This window comes from Nylanderia fulva, unplaced genomic scaffold, assembly GCF_048542155.1.
Source record: "Nylanderia fulva isolate GAGA-0341 unplaced genomic scaffold, ASM4854215v1 Scaffold20, whole genome shotgun sequence".
NCBI lineage: Eukaryota > Metazoa > Arthropoda > Insecta > Hymenoptera > Formicidae > Nylanderia > Nylanderia fulva.
In genome coordinates, this window is record NW_028190264.1 from 3,186,332 (window position 1) to 3,207,057 (window position 20,726).

The 20,726-nt window shown below is 37.1% G+C and overlaps 1 protein-coding gene across 3 annotated transcripts in view; it reads left to right on the forward strand.

Moving 5' to 3' along the window:
* The window catches only part of jvl (javelin-like), a 64,918-nt gene that overhangs the window by 40,794 nt on the left and 3,398 nt on the right, over positions 1 to 20,726 (forward strand). Inside the window, exons 2-4 of one of the 3 annotated variants that reach the window (XR_014924609.1) lie at positions 16,135 to 17,589; positions 17,670 to 17,768; positions 17,888 to 19,602. Coding sequence is in view for 2 of the 3 variants with exons in the window: in XM_085482393.1 (XP_085338519.1) it covers positions 16,135 to 17,589; positions 17,670 to 17,768; positions 17,888 to 18,646 (2,313 nt within the window). In the remaining variant the exon portion in view is untranslated. The remainder of the gene's footprint in view (positions 1 to 16,134; positions 17,590 to 17,669; positions 17,769 to 17,887; positions 19,603 to 20,726) is intronic. The other 2 variants (XM_085482394.1, XM_085482393.1) reach the window with 2 other exon arrangements.

The window sequence follows — 20,726 nt, forward strand, 5'->3', positions numbered from 1 at the left end:
TTATATGATTTTAGGTAAAACACACATAATTATTGCATAAATAATTTCTTTTTTTAATTATCAAACCTCTTCTGAATATACAATTATCTCATAGTTAATTATTCTGATTACTTTTGCTGTCATTTAGAGGGAAATCACTTCACTAATATATACAATTTTGATTTAATAATAAGATAGTACTTACAAGAAATATTGACGTGTATCTATCTTAATGTCGTCATTAGAATTAAAATGAATAAAAATACAAAACTAGAATAAAATGCACTTGAAAAAATTACTTCATAGTTATTTTATATTATTTGAAGAATCTGTCATTAAAATAAAAAATAATAAGTATATACCTATATTTTTACTGCTTTTCTACTTTCTACTTTAGAGAAATTATACACTTTTCATCTAAATTTAAATTTCACATCAGCTATTGTTTTAAATTAAATACACCCATAGAATACCAAAGGGAGATATGTAAGATTAAAAAGGGTTTGCGAGCCTTTGTTCTGATGTATCACGTGCATTCGCTGCTCTGCAATCACTGCATATGCAAAATATACTCTCAAAATGCGTATTGAGTCGCATGCGACTGTGTGTGTGTCCCGACACGCACATTCTCGATGCTGCCTCACGTTGCGAATTGCCAATCAGCTGCATCCTGCGACCCAATTCCCTCTTTTTTTCTCTCTTTCTCTTTCTCCCTCTTTCTCATCTCGCACTTCATTATTTTGTTTGTTTTCAAGCTGCCGATAAGCAACGGCTATTAAAACTCGAAAAAAATTTAACGAATCTTCGTAATAAAAAAGTATGCGTATCATATGACTTTTTTTTTAATGGATGCTCATAATAAACGAAGCAAAGATATGTACATATATTTTATATAAATGACGATATACATATATATTTTAATGAACTATATTATAGGACCGATAATCACCGAATTTCTCGTATGCAAATAGAGCAAATTAAACCGAGTAGAAAAATTGCAATCTTTGCGATAATTAAAAGAAATTAATGAAAAAAGATCACAAAACGGTAGAGGCCTTTTCTGCTCCGGTTTAATCCGCTTTATTTGTACGCAATGGATGGGAAGATATTACTGGACACCCTTTATAAATATCTTGAATATTATGCAAGATAATATTATGTTCCAAAATACATATAGAACCGGTTTATTCTCTCTTCACGCGATTACGGATTCTCGTACCAAATTAAAGATATTTTTAACAAAATTCTGATAAAACAATTTTTTTTATATATTTAATTTTCAGTATATTAAAAAATACTTATTTTGATAAGCTTATATATATATTTCACGCTAACACTCCTTCTTTCTTTTGAACTTGTGTGTGTGTCAAGCGCAATAATCTCGTATCATATATTCTTCATGACATCTTGCATTATGTAAAGATGCTTTGTTATATGTATTCGTATTATATATATTCGGTTTAGTAAATTCTCTCATGTCAAATAAATGTTTGGTCGATACGATGCCTCCTGATATTGGCCTACATTGGCTTTCACTTTTGCCGTATCTTTGCTTTCCCATGGTCACGCCGCGAGGATTATTCGAGTTATATTGAATTGCTCTACCACGATTTGCGAAAGACTCTGGAGAATTGCACCGTGTAAAACAACACGACGTCGCGATTGCCACGTAGAAAAACGTAGAATAGAAACTGTTTCGACGAAATTGTCGGCGAATAATAATACAATCGGCTGGCGCAAAAATTACCTCCGCAAATTCTTTTATTCTTTTCACGCGCGCCTATTCTTTTCGCTCGATTAAATTCAATTCCGAAATCTTCCTTCGAAGATTTCGAACAATATCGAGACGCTAACCATTGAACGCAGCTGTGTAAAGCGCGATAATTTACAAGTATTATACGTATGTATTTTTCCTTGATCGAGATACACATGCCTTTCCTGAGATTTATCGCTAACGAGATGCTCACTGGCTCGCCTTCATACATAACAACATATGGCGTGCATCTGCCACCCTGTGAATCTCGTGATAAAAAAAATTGCTTTCGTCAAACAGCTCTTGCTCGATATTATTGTATTTTATCACTATATTATTTTTCCATTATCTCTCTCATATATCTATAATATATTAATTTATATATAATTTTAATTTGGATATTATATTATAAATTATACTTATTAATTCAAATATATACTTATTAAATTTAATTTATAAATCTATTAAAATTTTTAAGTGATATATTTTAATGTAATATCGTGGAAATTGTAATATCTCGTACGTATATATATTGGTACGTAATATATTGATTTATATATAATTTTAATTTAGATATTATAAAGTGTTCTTAAATTAAATTTTTATTATAAACATTAAATTTAATTTAATTTATAAAATCTATACAAATTTTCAAGTGATATATTTAAATGTAATGTCGTGGGAATTGTAATATCTCGTACGTATAATATCTACATAAATATACATAATCCTTTATGCAGCTTGCATTAATGACGAAGAGTTAGTTGCGTGTCAAGCAGGAGCGGTTTCGTTCATCTTCATAATGCATGTTTGCGCATATGACATTAAACCTCGTGCATGTGTAAGCGTGAATGAAACACAGTCGGTTGCAACGTTACACGCTATAATCGTCCATTATCCGAGGGCATCGTGAAAGCGAAATTGTGGGAGTTAGAAGGAACTACTACCGCTCCACTTTTTCGCTAATCCTTCTTCATTAACTCGAAATCTAAGTACGAATCGAATCGGACGAAGTTAAACGGGATAGATGAACATTTCATTACTGAAGAAAAGAAATCGACACTTTGACTATCTGTTGCACAGATAAGAAGTCTTATCTCTGTTCTTGCACGCAATTGCGCGTGATCAATTTTCCGTTTTAATAATCTGTCATCGGAGTCGCGACGTTATTGAAAATCCAACGTGTATAAATATTGTATATATGAGTGGCTGCGAAAATTCTCATTAATAATGCGGATACGGCCCCTTTATTTTGGGCGGTCGACACTTAAATTATTTTAGCACGTGGCAACCTACATGGGCCACTCTGATATTTTAAGAATTATCTCATCATTTATCAAGAATGATCTGACCGAAATAACCGTAACGTTATACAGACATCCAGAGTATCCATTATCACTCGTCTGTACAAAATTACTGCTTCAAGAGTTTTAAGAAGTTCATTAATTTTTAATATCGCTTTACGGTGAAACATATACAACAAAGTAACAAATTATTTGTATAGGAGTAATATATTACGAATCGTATAATAATTCTCACCGAAGTTTCGCTATTTATATATTTATAGAAACGCTGTAAAATTTGAAGAAAGTTAAATATATATTGTATGTATATATATATATATATATATATATAGCTTTACCAATTTTCTAGTTAAAAATTGGCAGTGATGAATGCGAACCGGAGGAAATAGTACGACATAAATTACTCTGAAAACGAGCAGTAAAAATATCCAGAGCAGAGAAATATAATTTCACAGTTGCACATTGTGTTTTTTATTGCACCACATAAGAATCGACTATTAGCCGAGGATATCTCGCGCGTTTCTAGAATCGCATTAGCAGCTAATTCGAAAACGTTCAATATAAACGGGAGCGACAAATACATCCGGCATTATATAGGATCTGCAATCAGGGTCGTGATCCACTATTACAAACCGCGGTAATTCGTTCGAGTCCTTAAGCACGAGCGAGAGCTGTTTCGAACGCAAACCACTCGTGCTAACGATCTGTGATTTGCAATGTTTTCTCTCGAGTACGGATCATGAAGGTGAGCGCCCTCGGAATTATTGAATCGTGCTCGAGATTTAATTTATCGAGTCCGCGCGACGGCTGGCGCAAGTTGTCCGACTTGTGCGAACCAGCTGTTGCATCTTCCAAGATACCGGCGTAGATATAGGCTGACCGGATAGGTGCAATTATTTTGAGACTAGTACACAATGTCTTCGGGCGATGCGCGCAGCAATATGCACTTGGAAGCCACTTTCACTGTGCAAACAATGAGAAATGATGATTGCTCCAATATGGGCGAACTGAACTGTGTATGAAGCTGGAGCGAATTTTTGCTACACGGTTCGCTCGTGTTTTTACGCGATCGTTACGAAGGCGTTGTCGATTCGACGTTATTGGAGCTTTCCTCGTACTACTTTTCTTTTTGCTCGTATGTAGAAAATATCCCAAGTTTTTATATTCTTGCTCCAATTTAAACGCGTTTTATTTGTTGGCACAGATTGTCAAAATTTTTGCTAAACATTTGCTGGAATAATTTTGAGGATAATTAAAATTGTTATCTTGATATTACATAGTGCGTACATAGCACTTTAATGCATTAATTCTTGAGGTTCTGATTTATCGCTAAATACTCGGCATTTTATAATCAAAGAGACTTCGTATTAAGAATCAGGAGGAAGATATTAATTAAGTTAGAAAAAATATTTAAGATTTCAAACATTAAATTAAATAGTATATTACATTCTCACAATACTAATTAAATTTTTATAAATAGTGAAAAATAGGACCTAACAAAAGGCAATACTTGAAATTTAATTTTATGAAAAGGGGTTGAGAATTGGGTCCATGGTCAGGATGAATGCAGAATCACAGACAAGATGACAACTGGTTAACATGTATCCTTACATTGATGCAAAGATCGATAAATTCCATAACAGGACGACGAGCAGTATTTATGTAAACCTTCGGGGACCGATCGATCGATCGATCGATCAATCCCCACTGCAATTCGTCAACGTTCGATCAGTCATTGTTGTTTAATCTATATGATCTAAAATAATTTTGAAAACTCCGACATCAATTACTTATCGATCGTTGAATGTTTCATTAAATTTCTTCTTAGGCCTTTCTTCGGTATCTATTTATGCATTAATATATCTGAGTTCTAATAAGAGAGTTGGGAGAGATTCGGCATTAACAAAGTTTTTGAAAGTCATCGAATATTTTACGCAATAGAAAGTGAAATCGTAGCGGAGTGCCAAAGAAAATGCGCTAATAACGTATCTTGTACTAAGTTTTTTTTTTTAATGACGGACAATGATCCTGCCTCTCACCGCTAACGGTAAACATGCGGACACTCGATTTTCTGTTCGGTTACATAAAATAATAATCTCTTGCAATATACATTTTTTTATTCAATAAGCAACATTTTAAATTGAATGCGGTTTCTTAATTCTCATTTCGTATCGAGATTCGACACGCTCGATATTAGAGAAATAATTTAAGAGATGTCGAAAAAGGCGCGTCGCCGCGCTAATAGAGTTGAAAATAGGGGCCACTTTTTAGCCGGAGTATGTATCACGCGAGTATATGAGATCAATTGGGCTGCGTAAACGTATAATAGAAAATCGGATGGAGTGGAAAGTCGGGTTCCCGACAGTCCTACTTCTCGCGGCATCGATTTTGATCTTATAGTATAGTCGGATCTCTCACGATTCGCTCGTCGAATCTGTTAATTTAGCCAATTGTCGAGACAAGTATGTGTCGTTTCGATGAGAGCCAAGATCTCTAACTTTGAAATCGGCATATTCGTTAACATATCTCGTGTCAACATCCACGGACGAACGAAGCATCGCGAACCGGTCGTTCATCAGATTGCCTCGCGGATTTTTTACGACTTGACATTTCACGCTCTTTGACGTTGATCTACGATAACGAAAGTCAAAGCGATCGATCTTCACTTAATCGAGACGGCTATGACTCGCTTCACAATTGTAACTCGAGTTTATTTGAACTATTATATATATATATAATAATTCAAATAAATAAATATATATATATTTGAATTATTTTTTTTTGCAGGAATAAAGTAACGACGAATATAACCAGAGTAAATTAATCCTTGTTGGAAATTTAGGTAAACATTATGCAGTCGAATAATACAAGTCAAGATCTGCTACAAAAATTATTTTCCGTTGAAAATCGAGTATTTTTAGGTGAAAATAATCTACTAAAGTTTTATCGGTTGCTACTTTAATCTTTTATATCATTGTTATAATGTTGCGCTGATCTATTTTAATAATTGTAATTTTAATCGAAATTTATGTATTCAGATATTAAATATGTAGTTCTCGTGTGCATTAATACATTAAACATTTAATCAATAATTAATTATTATAATTTCATGTTTCTCAATGGAAATAAATGCCATTGAAAGAGATAATCATCTGAGTAAGTAATTACATTTGTGCATTTATGACACGTATGTATGGAGTATTAAAGCATATCTGCTGTATTAATGTATTTTTTTGTTAATTTTTCTCATATACATATATTTATGCAATAAAATAAAGAATCACTAATTTTATCTGACGTTAATGGTTATTGTAAAATCGTGTTAAAATAAAATAAAATTTTACTAAATTTTAAATCTCTAAATATAAAATATTTTGCATTTTATAATGTTCAATTATATTGTTGTACTCCGTCATACACATATATGCAATATATTAATGTGTGTGAAAATTAACTTGCTGACATTTGAAAAAGTTAAATTTACGTGTGTCATTTGACTGTTTATTGCTTGCACAGAAACGCTTTTTGTGAATTTTTATTAGCATTTATGAGTATTTATTTTTAGTAATACAAAAGTTAAAAAAGAAACATATTTGAAGAGATCAACTCTCTTCACATTAGCTTATTCATTCTTTACAAATTTAGATTTTAATCAATACATTTGATAGATTTTGGAAAACCAAACGATTGCTCGTGTTTCAAAATCAAATTTATCAAAATTGAATTTGCTGCCAATTTTGCACGCTTTGCGCCGAAGAAGCGAGGCGTGTCGAAGAAAAGCAATTTACTCGACGGCAGACGATTCTTTTATGGGAATAAATTGCGTGAGAAAGTTCGTAGAAATTTTCACGGGTCAGCCTATAGAAACTGCTTCCTAGTTACCGATGTCTCGCGTGTCACAAACCCCATTACTCATCGGCGACTCCCTTGACCTGCATTACGGTTCGCCGCCGCCTCGTATCTATCGATGAATTTTCAACAATTAAGATCCGACAACTCGATTCGAGACTGGTTAGTAAGATCAATTGGAGGCCCAATTGGAGAAAGTCGCGTAATCAGCGCTTCTTATCAATTGACTTCAGTTCAGAAAGATTTCACGCGAGTTCTTGTTTATATATTACAGTAATCTCAATATGAGTGTTGCATAGTGCATTGTGATAGAATCATTCAACGACACATATACATAGATTAAACATTCCTATAGTAAAATCCGCAACTAGAAATTGACATGAAAGATTATTCTATCATAATTTATATAAATACTATGTAAATTATATAAATGAGTTTGATATTTTTCGAATAATGCGTTTTTTCCTAGAAAAATACACTTGCAAAAATAAATGTCAAAATGATTTTTTTATACGAATTTTTAAATATCGACTCAATAATAAACGCTTCTTAGAATTTCCAAGGAAAATTTCTGCAAAGACAATTATATTTGCAATGTGCAGCCGGCAGTTCGAATCCTTGAAGCTCGAACACGACCTTTCTTTGGTTTCATCTGGCACCCACGTATTCCCGCTAACAGATATAGTCTCCCTGAGACTAGTTCGTTACATATATACCATGAACTTGAAGCGTAACGAGTGCTTCCTCACGCAAGTTTAACGTGCCGATTCACGCGAGCTATTTGCTGGGTGAAATAATAGACGCGCCTTCATACCGAACATTCGCGAAAAAATGCAACATCAATAGCGAAAGAATTTTCCTCTTACGCCACTGCGTGTTCGCCGACGCCCATTGTTAGGTTCCAAGATTAAATAGATGCTCGTACACGTACCGTGTCGTGTTAAACCGTGTCCTTGAGACACGGTCCCGGGTTGACTACCATACTCGACGTACTCGCGAGTACTCCAAGTTTTTGCCTCTGGGGTTTTAGTCTGGCACGACGGACTCGTCCATATGCACTCTTGGATGCAGGTGGGCAATGTTCGCGATTTAGCAGATAAGACTGTTTATGGACTTCCATTTGGGAGAGACTTGTTTTCGCGAGACTTATTTAGATTTTAATACCAGATGTATCGTAAATTCATGTTCGAAATTGTCTCTCAAAAAGCGCTTCTCGCATATTAAAGATATTCTATATATTTGTATTATTCTCAGAGATTAATCTCTTTTTCTAAAATATAGAGCGCACATTCTTCCTTCACATATAATTGCCTATAATAGATCTCCATACGATATATGTAAAGCGTTGAAATTGAATTTACAAAGTAATCTTCGAAGATCTCGGTAGCCTCTCAACATAGCTATCTCATTTTTAATTGTGTCAGTACACATCTTGCACGGTTGCTTGCTGTTGCAACTTTCGGTCCTGCCGTACTTCAACGTCAATTACGACGGATTAATTAACCTCGAGCGAAGTCGCGTAGAGAGTGAGAAAGAGAGAGAGACCTCGCTGGCGCAAGTCTAAAGTTTTGTAATTGAGCAATCGGCTCGCATTAAGTTTTGGTAAAAATATTTAATGTTACGCTCCTCGTTTGGTGCGCTTTGCCTCCACGTAGGAGTTACGCGGGCTTTTAACACCCACGTCGATATCGGCTTTGAAGAGTGATCGAGACGATAAAACTGCCAGTCGGGCAACAAATTAGCGTCCCGAGGAATGTACCTTATTAGGGCTCGTACTTTATTTATACAAGTGAATTTGCTTTTCATCAAATAAATGCGGAATTTTTCTTCTTTTTATTATTTTACTGTCCAGGATGAAATTTTTTTACATTTATATTGATAAATATAAATTATTGCTGCTATTATTATTACCTACTATTATGAGATTTATTTAAAGAAAAATAGATTCTTTGTTCTTATATATTTTTTTATTATCGATTACATTAAGAAGAAGGAGATCGATCACTCGTTCGAAAATTCAATTTAATGTATCAAGTCATTCGCGCGCATTGTGATACAAATAGCTGACAGCGCTTATCTGCATGCTACGACCTCGGGGCACGTCGGCGCAATCAACACATGGGGCGTCTAAGAATCACGGCCCTTTACATCAAGATCTTCACTTAGCGAAGTCGAAGGCGGGTGAAGGTACATACGTGGAGCAAACGACGCGCGCGAACACGTGGAGGCGGACAGGATTCTGTCTTTTTTTTCCTTCCTTTTATTTTCTCTTCCCCTGCATCATGCTTTACTTTCTTCCATCTTGTTCTTCCCCATAAAGGCAGAGGCGCGATAGACACGAATAGAGAGAAAGAGGAGAAAAATGCGACGGCGAACGCGTAGGCATCAGCACGCTCCTTATAAGAGTGACACGCGCGTGCAATGACCGAGCCATTATTATGCGGATGATTACCGCGTGCGGAGGCCTCCCGTTGCATACAGACGGAGTCTAACCCGAGGTCTTATCCTGTGGGCCGGAAAGAAAAGCCGCGATCGATGAATCACACTCGTATATACTGCGAGGCATCCATTCCTTTTCGTTCTTGATGCTGACAATTATTATGTGATTGATGAATGGTTCGCGTGAATCTTAACAATATTTTTATTTCACGAATTTTATGTAAACTCGATTAAATGTTTTTAATTACTATAGACATTTGGAGATTGGAAATATTTTGAAATTTTTTGTTCTCTAATGTTTTTCAAAATTTGAATACGTTCAATCAATGTGCGTCTTATTATTATATCAATAAGATGAATAATTGTTCCTTCTATCTATATAATAAAATATTTTAAAAAATATATTTTTGAAAATATTTTATTATATAGATAGAATGAACAATTATTCATCTTATTGATGTAATAATGATAAGATGCATCGATTAAACGTATTCAAATTTCGAGTTAGGATTTAAAAGCAATGGTCTCGAAATCGAAATTACATTTGATTAAGAGAATTTAAATGTATCGAAATCTTGATGGAAATCTCGAGGCTGCGTATAAATTAGCGTCGACATTCGGAGGCTTTTGCCCTATCGAACGCTTTGTTTTTTCAGAATGTGTGTGAAAAGGAGGCCTTGAGATTAGCATCGACGTATCATAAATCACGCGAACCCCTCGGGTGTGTATATATACAGGCGGACCTTCTGTACACTTCCCTTTCTCTCTTTCTTTCTTTCTTTCTTTTCCACAGCGCTAATAAAAATTTGGCCCATCGACGTGGATTTACGCGCTAAATAAATTACCCGCACTGATGATATAATACTATTTTGCTCGTCTTGTACAATTTCATGAACAATTTCACTCTGTCAGTTATTCGCTAAATTCATAGTCGATAACGAGATGCAAATTAGTTTCCTCATTTGTTGATATCCTATTAAAAGGGATGCATGTTCTACGCGATAATTAACATAAAACAATAAACGTATAAAGCGACAACTTCTACTTGAAGTTGCTTCCGCAATTTTTAAAATTTTTAACTCTTTGTCTTAGATTTTCAACTTTTAAAATTACAAATTGAAGTTACACGCTGAGAAGTACGAGTATTAAGCGCTCTTTTTTACACGAATGAATATATAAATGTCTCGATCAAAATCGTGAACAGAACAAATCCCCAGACGATGATGGTTCCCTTATCAAGAGATCGATTTCAGCTTAATCAATTTTTTTGTTTTTTTAAAAGGCAGAACTCTTCTTAGAACTCATTTCACTTCTTAGAACTATATAAACCTTTTCAATTTTGATAATTGCTGATAAAGGCAAAGTGAGACGCTGCGGAAAGTTGACGTCCCAGTTTGTCCTAAGGCATTTTCGTTGCTTTAATGGCATGAACTATTTGTTTATACTATCAGAAACTCTAGAACCATTGTAAATAAAGGTTGTGTTCCAATATCCACTGCCAGAACTGAAATTCTATACTTTACGTCACGTACAATATATTTTCAGTACTGGCAATGAATATCGGAACGCATCAGCCAAAGTTAGCACTCTTAATTTATGTTTCCACAAAATGAGACATCAAGTTTACGCACACCTGATGTGTCTAACGAGAAACGTTTTAAAAGGACGTTTAAGGGGAAAACAATGGCGAAAACGTATGTGAATGGAAATTGCGGAGGCCGTGATGCCGAACAGCCTTCAATTCGAAAAGAGAGAATCGATATTTCAAAGGATCGCTGGCTCGTTATCAAAGACACTGAATGTACAGTGATTTGCAATTATTGCATGAAATGCTAAATTCCCTGATTAAATCTTGGTTTACGAAAGAATAAGGAAAATCTTCATTTATATTATATATAAATCTTTTGGGCAGTAAACATTTGGAATTCTATTAAAATCCACTATAATAATTAATAATATATAATATTCTAAATTAATTAAAGATTGAAGATTTATTATTTAATCGTAATTTTTTGTGACAATTTATATTTATTATAAATTTTTAATTGCTTAGACTTTGGATATTGTTTCGCTTCAATATTGTTTTATAAAGAAAAGAATGTGAATCTTTTACTTAATTTAAATAATGAATTCATTCTTCATGTTATCTCTTAATCGCTAATCATTTCGCATATAATGTATTTAAATTCCTACTTCTTTGAACTATAGATATTACACGTTGAATTAATTAAATTGACATTTACATCATGATTGAGGTATCTCAATCATGATCTTAATTTTTTATTTATAATCGATTAAAAATCAAAGGTTCTCTGTTTTTATATTGCAGTCATTCACAGAGTATATATCAACCTTCTTGATGAGAAGTATTTGAAGGTAATTCACGTGGAGACCTTTATTCATCGAATAAATAAACGATCGAACTTGTCTCAATGCGATCGCTATGTCACGATTCGAATATGCATGGCGAATTCTCGATATACTTTAAGTATATTAAATATACTTTAAGAATACTTTAAAACGCGTACAACAATATCATTTATTTTCTGACATCTTCCGGTTTCTCGAATAAATATACGAAGGTGAATTCGATCGGAAGTATCGAAGATAGATTAGACTATTTCAATGTTGCTTTGCGATATGATACTGTCTATCTAGCTTGGTATGATTCATCTGTTCATGGATAAAGATAGGATCCGTTTCCTTGCTTGGGGCGCATTATGACTTCCAAGTGACACGTTGCAACATCGCGACTGCTTAAACATTACACGGAGGTGACCATACAGATAAAGAAGCGTTATGCAAGTAGTGAGGAGAAAAATTTCTTTGCGCAAACATTAATAGATAATCGCCACACAATTTGCATTATGAAAAACATTTTGTATAACTACACAAGCGGGTAACATAGAATTAATGTCCAAGAGATAAATGACTGTAACATTTTTTTATTTACATTTTTGAAATAATTTTTTCACTTTTATAATTACTATCTGACTTTTTACACACATATAAACAGATATAAATTCTTTATAATTTTTTAATAAATCTGAAATGTATTAAAATTCCAGGCTCACGTTTGCTCTTCATCCTGAACGTTTGTCGCTCGATAGAGAAATATTGCGAGAGAGAGACTCTTTGACACGAAAGCCCCGTTTTCTCTCGCACTTTCCTGCCGCTTTGCCGCTTGACTAGTCGCGCTACGCACGCTAAATCAAAGACGTGACGGTGACGCGTATCACGCACAGCCGGCGCCGGCGTCTTCGGCGGCGCGAATTACACGACGATAAAATAAACGGGCGTGAAGTGCATGTCCACATTATGGGGGATTTCCACTTTCTTCCTCAACAATGAACGCTCTGCGGGAGACAATGCATAGACAAAATTCTAGACATGCTAATGCATCTCTGCCTCACATATTTGACAATGTGCGTGGATGATAAATTCTAATATACAATATTCTTAAAATATTCTGTAAAATATTCTCTAATATATATATATTAGATTTTAATATAGACATACAAATATTTTTTTATATATTCACACGTGATATATGCAATATTTTTATATATTATAAACGTTAGATATTACTTTATATTATAATGTGTAATGTTTCTTTGCTCTACAGTGATATTTATTCATGGACTAGTTAAAAATTTTATTTTTCGAATGTAATAATTAATAAGTAATATATATATATATATATATATATATATATATATATATATCATTTAAATTTTTCTTACCGCAGATCGACTCGTGAGCAAGAAAATAAGAATAGTGGCACTCAGTTTTGCACGAATAACGTGATTCTTCATGCAATTGTATATCTATCTCACAATCAGTATTCATTGTTGTGTGTCGCTTTCGATCGCACGTACTTTTTTTTTATAAGAAAAAACGTGATCAGACTCGAATTTGCATCTGTGGCGTGTTTAAAAAAATGCAGTCGACTCGCAGGCATGCGATGCAACAACCGGTGAAAGTAATCAAGAGGAAGATTATTACGCCACGTCGTTAGACGCATCGGCCTAAATTCGGGTCATTAAGCGAAGAGAATCGGTCTTCATGACCGATGTAATTACCGGGTCCGTTTGTAATTAATAGAGATCGGTTGTTCTCACCGTGAATTTCCATTATCACTGACGCTCTAATATAAAAATAAGAAGACTCATCTCTCAGCGTAATCAATATACGTAATTATCTCATTTGTTCCTGTAAGTGCATTTTCGGTGCAATCGGATCGCGGAAACAGCCTCTTTGCATTGCGAAAGAGAAACGACCGGATATTAGATCTCGACAACCTGATTCTCGTTGCTTTATTCTAGCCGCGGAGCTCAAGACCAATGGTTGCTATATGAAAAGTCTCAAGAATCTGAGCATTGTTTCACAATGTAACACACATCTCGGATCGTTTCCTTCTCCTTATGCGAACGTAATAATTTCTGTAACGAATCGCCTGAACTTCACATTCCAGAAATTTGGAATAACCCGATAATCTTATAGTCATGAATGGTTTTTCGATGGATAATTAAAAGTACAATTATAGGCTCGCTTGGTTTTGCATAATGAGAAAACTGTACACGATTCAAGACGTAAATTTGATCAATGCTCTCGTGGCTTCAAATGAATTATTCCCGATAATTACTGCATGCATAACGAAGTATATCGAATTAATAATAAGTACTGAGAAGCACAAAGGGTATACAATGCAACGTGTGCGTGTATAGATGTACGTATCTGCGTGCGCCGGAGAACTCTCGACATTAATTTTAATGAGGGATTCTTCGACCGATTTGTATGGAATCGATTTATGGCAGTATGTTCCAAACGACGACGGTTTTAAAAAATATATATGTATATCGCGCGAAAGTTCTACGTGATGCATCGAATGCATTGTGAGGAGCGGCATGCATCTGTCAAGAGCGTGAGATATCGGACGGGACATGATGTCCGTAGAATAGAATAGAAGGACCTGTTTAATCTCTCTCTTTCTCGCGGCAGAACGAGACAGAAATTGCACTTTCGAATGCGATAAATAAGGTCGATTATCGGCGTAATTTCCGCTGTCATGGTACGCTCGTGCGCGCGGGTGTGTTCCTTGGAAAGGAACGGCGAGATTGCCGACGATGTGCCAAAGGAGAGATGTGCCTCTAGACTTGGAGGATCGCACCAGTACACGCCCGTGTTGGGAATAACGCGCCTCACTTATGTAGAATTAACGCATGTCTTATCTTCGTGCAGGAAAGTGGACGGTTTCACCGTTACGCACTCGGGGCATCATTTCGCAAATCTATGTAGGTTTATAATACTAGAAAACGATCGGGTGTGTTAAGCAAGTGTTGTTTCATTGTCTGTTTAAACACAGCTCTTTGACCTGAATTCTTGCTATTAATAACCCTATAACAACCAATTTTTTTTTTTGCGGATATCATTAACACATTTTTTTAGTTATTATGTTTAGTATTATACAGTTAAATTTTACAGTTTTATAAAATAAAGTTTACGTTATTATTAGGAATAATTTTTAAATTAAAAATAGCTCTCTTTGATATAACTATCTTTTATGAAAATTAAATATGATTTCGAATTTTAATAAATATATAAGCAAGAACTGCAAAGTTTACAAATATTGTTACAATCACGGAAAATAATATTAATTATATTATGTTTAAATGTTAGCTATAGATTACTAATATTTTTATTTAAGCTATAAGTTTTTAAAGAATTCTCCGTTGACTTATAATCAAAAATATTAATTAGCGTAGCTAACAATAAAATTCAAACGTAATAACTAAATTTTAGATGTAATATAAAAACACCTAAAATTTAGTTATGATAGTTAATATTTATTTTCTGTGATAATAATATATTTTCAATTATTTTTATTACAATTTTAACTACAATTCATAGCAGAATTTTCTTTATAATTTTACGTGTTCTGACATAGGTATGTCATATACAAATTAATAATATGTTTTAAATAATATATTATAGCACTTTAAACTCGGTTAATATTTTTGACAGTTATCAGCTGATTTCTGTCAAAAAATATTCGCGGATAAGATATTATAATATATTTACTTTTATTGACAGAAATCAGCTGATTAAAACGTCGATTAATCTTTTTTGACAGTTATCAGCTGATTTCTGTCAAAAAATATTATTCGAGTTTAAAGTATTATATACCATATTATTTACAACATTATTATTTTAATTCTTTATAACACATTTTTATTTTAAAACTTAATTAACAAATTAACGCTCGAATAAATTGATTTCTGTAAAAAAATATTCGAGCTTAAATAAATTTATATTTATTTTAATTTGTTAATTAAATTTTTAAATAATATTATATGAAAATTAAAATAGTAATATGTTATAGTTCTTTAAACTCGATTAATCTTTTTTGACAGTTATCAGCTGATTTCTGTCAAAAAATATTATTCGAGTTTAAAGTATTATATAACATATTATTTACATTATTATTTTAATTCTTTATAACACATTTTTATTTTAAAACTTAATTAACAAATTAACGCTCGAATAAATTGATTTCTGTGAAAAAATATTCGAGCTTAAATAAATTTATATTATTTTTTTTTAATATCATTTTTTTTAACATTAAATTGAAGATTAACTCGTGTTGTTCTAGTCTTGAAATATTTTCTGTTATACACATATAAATTTGTAAATTAAATACAATAACACTATAAACTGTTTAAAATGGGTTTCACGGGGTTCTGGTAATTCTCTCACTTTTGTTTGAATTTATCTGAGCAGTTTACTAAACATATCTCTCCTTGATTGCAGCAGTGCGGTAGCGGCAGCAGCGGCGGTGGCGGTTCGACGGAGGGTGTCGTGGTGAGCGTCGGTGCCGGAAACGGCGTCGGCAGCAACAACGGCGTCGGTGGCATGGACTGCATGCCCCTACGTCCTGGTCCGTTCCACTACTTAATCAGCGAGCAAGCCAAGTCCCTGGTAGCCTTGCAGGAACTGCAGAATGAGGTCGGCGCCCTGCTCGAGTTCCGGGACCTCGTCATCGAGACGTTCCCAAACCTCCGGCACAAGATGGCCGCGACGGCGTCCGCGGGTGCGTCCGTGATGTCGTCCACGTGCACCCAGAGCTCGCACATTCCTCTACCGTTGTCGAGTCCGTCCTCGCGAAGGATCGGCGAATGGGAACCCGGCAAGATAAGACGGCGAGTGACCCGCGAGGCCGGCAGCAACGGAAGCAGCGGCGGCGGAGGCGGCGGTGGAGGCGAATCCTCGTCCTCGTCGCTGCCGAGGAGTCGCAGCAACTCGCACAGCGGCGGTACCAAGAACAACTGTAGCGCGACTGTCCAAGATTCCGGCTTTAGCACGGAGACCTCGTCGAAGGACAGTGCCTCGACGGCGATCGCACCGCGAGCGAGTAGTCCCAGGCCGAATCCGTTGGACGAGGCGGAGGACGAACTCTGGAACCTGTTAGATGTGATCCATCGCAAGGGGATCCGTCTCCGGGAAGAGGTCGAGTGCCTTCAGGGTCGCCTGGAAAGTGTGGCGACGGAGGAACTGGCGTCGACGGACGTGCTCGAGGTCGTGAGAAATATCACTGGGCTCGACGATGCCGATACGACGATCGATCGAGGTAACAATATTATTGTCGACGAGCAACGGCAGCAAAATAGCAGAGACCCGCAGGTGATAGCGCTCAGACGAGAGAAGGAACAGTTGCTGGATAAGGTGGCCGAACTCGAAGCGGAGACGATATCGAGTCGCGTTAGAGCTCAGGAACTGCAAACGGAACTAGCCGCCTTGTCAGCATTGAAAACTGGTCTGGAGGATCGGCTGCGGGCTGGATTAACCGAAAATGCCTCGGAAATCTTGGTGCCGGGTGTTCAGAGACTACAACCGATCGCGCCAGTGATCTCCCCACCGAAGAACGCCAATATTAATATCAAGAGCAAAAGCTCGGCGTTCGCGTCGGTCACCGGTAGTCCTGGAAGCAAGGCTTATAAGAGTCGCTTTCGCACGAGGACTATCGAGAAGAACGTGCTGCTGGACGTTGTCGGGTGCAACGATGAGCCGCGCAATATCGAGATCGATATCGAGGCCAGCGTGAACGAGAGGCGAGCCAGGTTGGGAGCGCTCGATTCCATCCTAGTATCGCCCACTAGGGTGGCTCACGTGAAGGATGTAGATTCGACAAAGATCGCGGCCATTCTTCGTGAGCACTCGCCCCTCGAGCTTCAGCGGCATTTAATCACTACTACCGTCCATAATCAGGTAAGCTCAGAGTATTTCCTGTATTTATTTGTGAAATTGTGTCTATGTAAATTAATTTATTAATAATCTATCGTTTGCAGGTCCTACAAAAAAGACTAGATGAAGTAGAGAAGAGTACGGAAACTCTCTCCGAACGATTAGACAAAGCGCGCGAGGAGAACGATGATTTGCGGTTTCAGGTATCAAATTGCTCTATTATGACACTAGAAAGAGTTCATCACGAATCTTAAAATACGTCGTATTCTCTCTCTCGAGAACATTTCATTCGATATTACAATATAAAATAATATGTTTTCAGTTGGAAGAACGAAACATCGAATTAGAAGGCACGCGGGCGCGAGTGCGCGTGTTGGAGCGCCTTCAACAACGACCGCCGACGGAACTCGAGCCCGAGACGGATCTGGAACAACCCAGATGCGAACAGAGCGGCGTCGAACCTGGCAGCAGTACGGAGTCCGCGCGAGATCATCATCAGCCGGTAGAGATCAAACCGTCGCCACGACGGCGTCCTAGTCGTATACCTTTACCTGGCAGCGCGAGTGGCAAGACGACGTCAACGACGCCTACGACGAGCGCGACTACGATCGCGCCATCGCGACCTAGTCACGGCAGGAACGACAGCAGGGAATCGCTGAAATCGCTGACGAGACTGCCGCGTGATTCTAGTCGCGACAGCCACGGCGGCGGCAAATCGTTATCGAAACCGCGCGACTCTAGCCGGGATTCGCTCGGGAATAGGAGTCTGTCCAAGAACGGGAGCAACGGAAGCGGCAGTAATGGTGGCGGCGGTGGCGGCGGCGGCGGCGGCGGCGGCAACAAGGAAGCAAATCGGGAGTCGTCCCTGAACAACCGATCCTTGCCTCGTAACAATTCCAGCCGAGATTCCCTGAATAAGTCCTCCTCGCTGTCCCGTACTCGTGACTCATTGGAATCTAACAACCTTGGCACACCCTCGCCTACGACTAACGCTCCTCCCCGACGACCGCCCGCTCCCGCGCGCCGTTCCCACAGCCTGGCGCGCGTGGCGACGTCTGTCGATGCGTCCGAAAACGGCAAGGTACGACCCGTAAAGCAATTCTTTTGGAGCAGCTGGCTGAAGTCACCGTTGTCCAATGGCCCGGTATAGTAGAAAGCTATCGACAAGCCTTCTCTTCCTATGAACAACAGGCCATAGTTGCTCTTTTTCTTCCCTCCTCTCTCCCCTTCTAGACACAATCATCGTTTCTAACAGCGTTTCCTTCAAAATCCGTTTTGCTTTTAAAGCGAGATTCAAGAACCGTTATTCCTTTCTGATAGAATCCTATCTCGGTCCGGGTTAATTTTAAGCTCGTTAAACCTCGGCTAGACAGATCATATGGCATCGCTCTCGTTGACTATCTATCTATAAATACTTTGCTACATTATCATTTCTATTTGACGATGAATCCCTCTCACTGTCTTCTCGCCATTGTGACTGTTCATCACTGTTACTGTCATTACTGTTACGTCACGTCGTGTACAATAACCGTGACTACATCAGCCGTGATACGAAAATAAGAATACGAAGATAAGAAAATCATGCGTTTACCGAGGGATATATCTGGTCCGATTTCCTGTAATGATACAGACAGATGTATGCAACATTGTCATTTTTCCTCGTCTTTCCCACGGCGTCTTTCTTCATATCCTTGTTCTATTCCACAATCTTTACCCTACCACGAACTTCGATACGGTACCGCCAATGTACGATCACATACAGGGCCGGAACTTTTCCGTTTTCGCTGAGAACCTGCCACTATCTTTGCCTAGTAAACCAATGTTCCTGAAAAACACATCTCTAACGATACGTGCAGAGACTCGAGCGAGCGAATCGACCGAGATTCTTGTATTAAAATCATCAATTGTCCGCCCGACCGTCCACCATACCGAAATCAGTCTGACCTGGAGGGCAGGCGAGCGTGCGTTCGAGCCCGTCCCCGGCGGTCCAATAAAGAAAGAAAATGGCCCCTTCTCGCGTGCCACCGGTTTTTTCTCGTAAGTTATGCTTCTTTTATTATCATTTGCTTCGATGCTTCTCTCTTGGATGTGGTGAGCTGCAGCCTCTGCCTTTTCAATCCACTTTCATATATCCTAGCTTACACTTATAGAGTATACACTATAGTTTTTGAACGTTTCCTCACTCTTGGATTTCAGCATGCGCACATACCCGTAGTTAAGTCTCCTAGGTGAGTGACAGTAAGAAATGCTTATGCTCGTGAATATTTATTACGTGAGAGTTTATTTGAACTATCAGAGAATGGATAACAACAGTTTTAATACGCTAAGATTTTGCCTGAACGTAGAGTTAATATAAACAGACTGATCGTGTTAATCAGTACTTACAATTAGAGATTCTTACCTTAATTTCTGCTTTATTTTTCTCTTTCAAGAAAGAATGCTAATAACATAAGTAAATTTAGAATCTGTAATACAACCTAATATATTTTTAATTTTCTAATCTCTAAGCAAGTTTCAACAATCTATAGAAAATTTTGAAAATTGCGTAAAATAAAATAAATAATATTTTGCATCGGTATATATTGCATTTGATTATAAAGGGTTATCAGGGTTGAATTTCGCTGCTTTTTCTCTTCTTTCAATCGTTTATTTACGAGACCCATGCATGCGAATATTTATTGAAAATCTATGCATTGATTGAAGTGAGACCGACCGCTGGAGAAAATTGAGAGACATCCTAAGCACGTTTAGATAAAAATCTCCAAATTTGCCTTTTGCCCGTAAAGACGCGCACAACCCGACACACACATGTCCAATTATTACCTCGACACTCCCGTTGATTTCTACATATTTTCAAGCATCTGACGAGATAACATTACGTTCGGCACGCATCTTCCCTACCGTGAACATTCACCTCGCGCTAGCGAGCCATCCTTCCCTCTTTCAATACATACATTTGTGTGTTCAGTTAGTTTGCTCTTTTCGTTTGCTGAGGTTTGATCTTATTTGCTAGTATGCGTTGCTTGTATGCGGATGTAAAAGCTCGAGAGAGCCGTCGCAGATCTACTACAGTCTTACAACGCGACCAGCAGCGATTTTGAGGGAAAATGAATCGAGCACACGCTTACCTGCTTGGCCTTGCGGTTCATTGTCCATCTCAT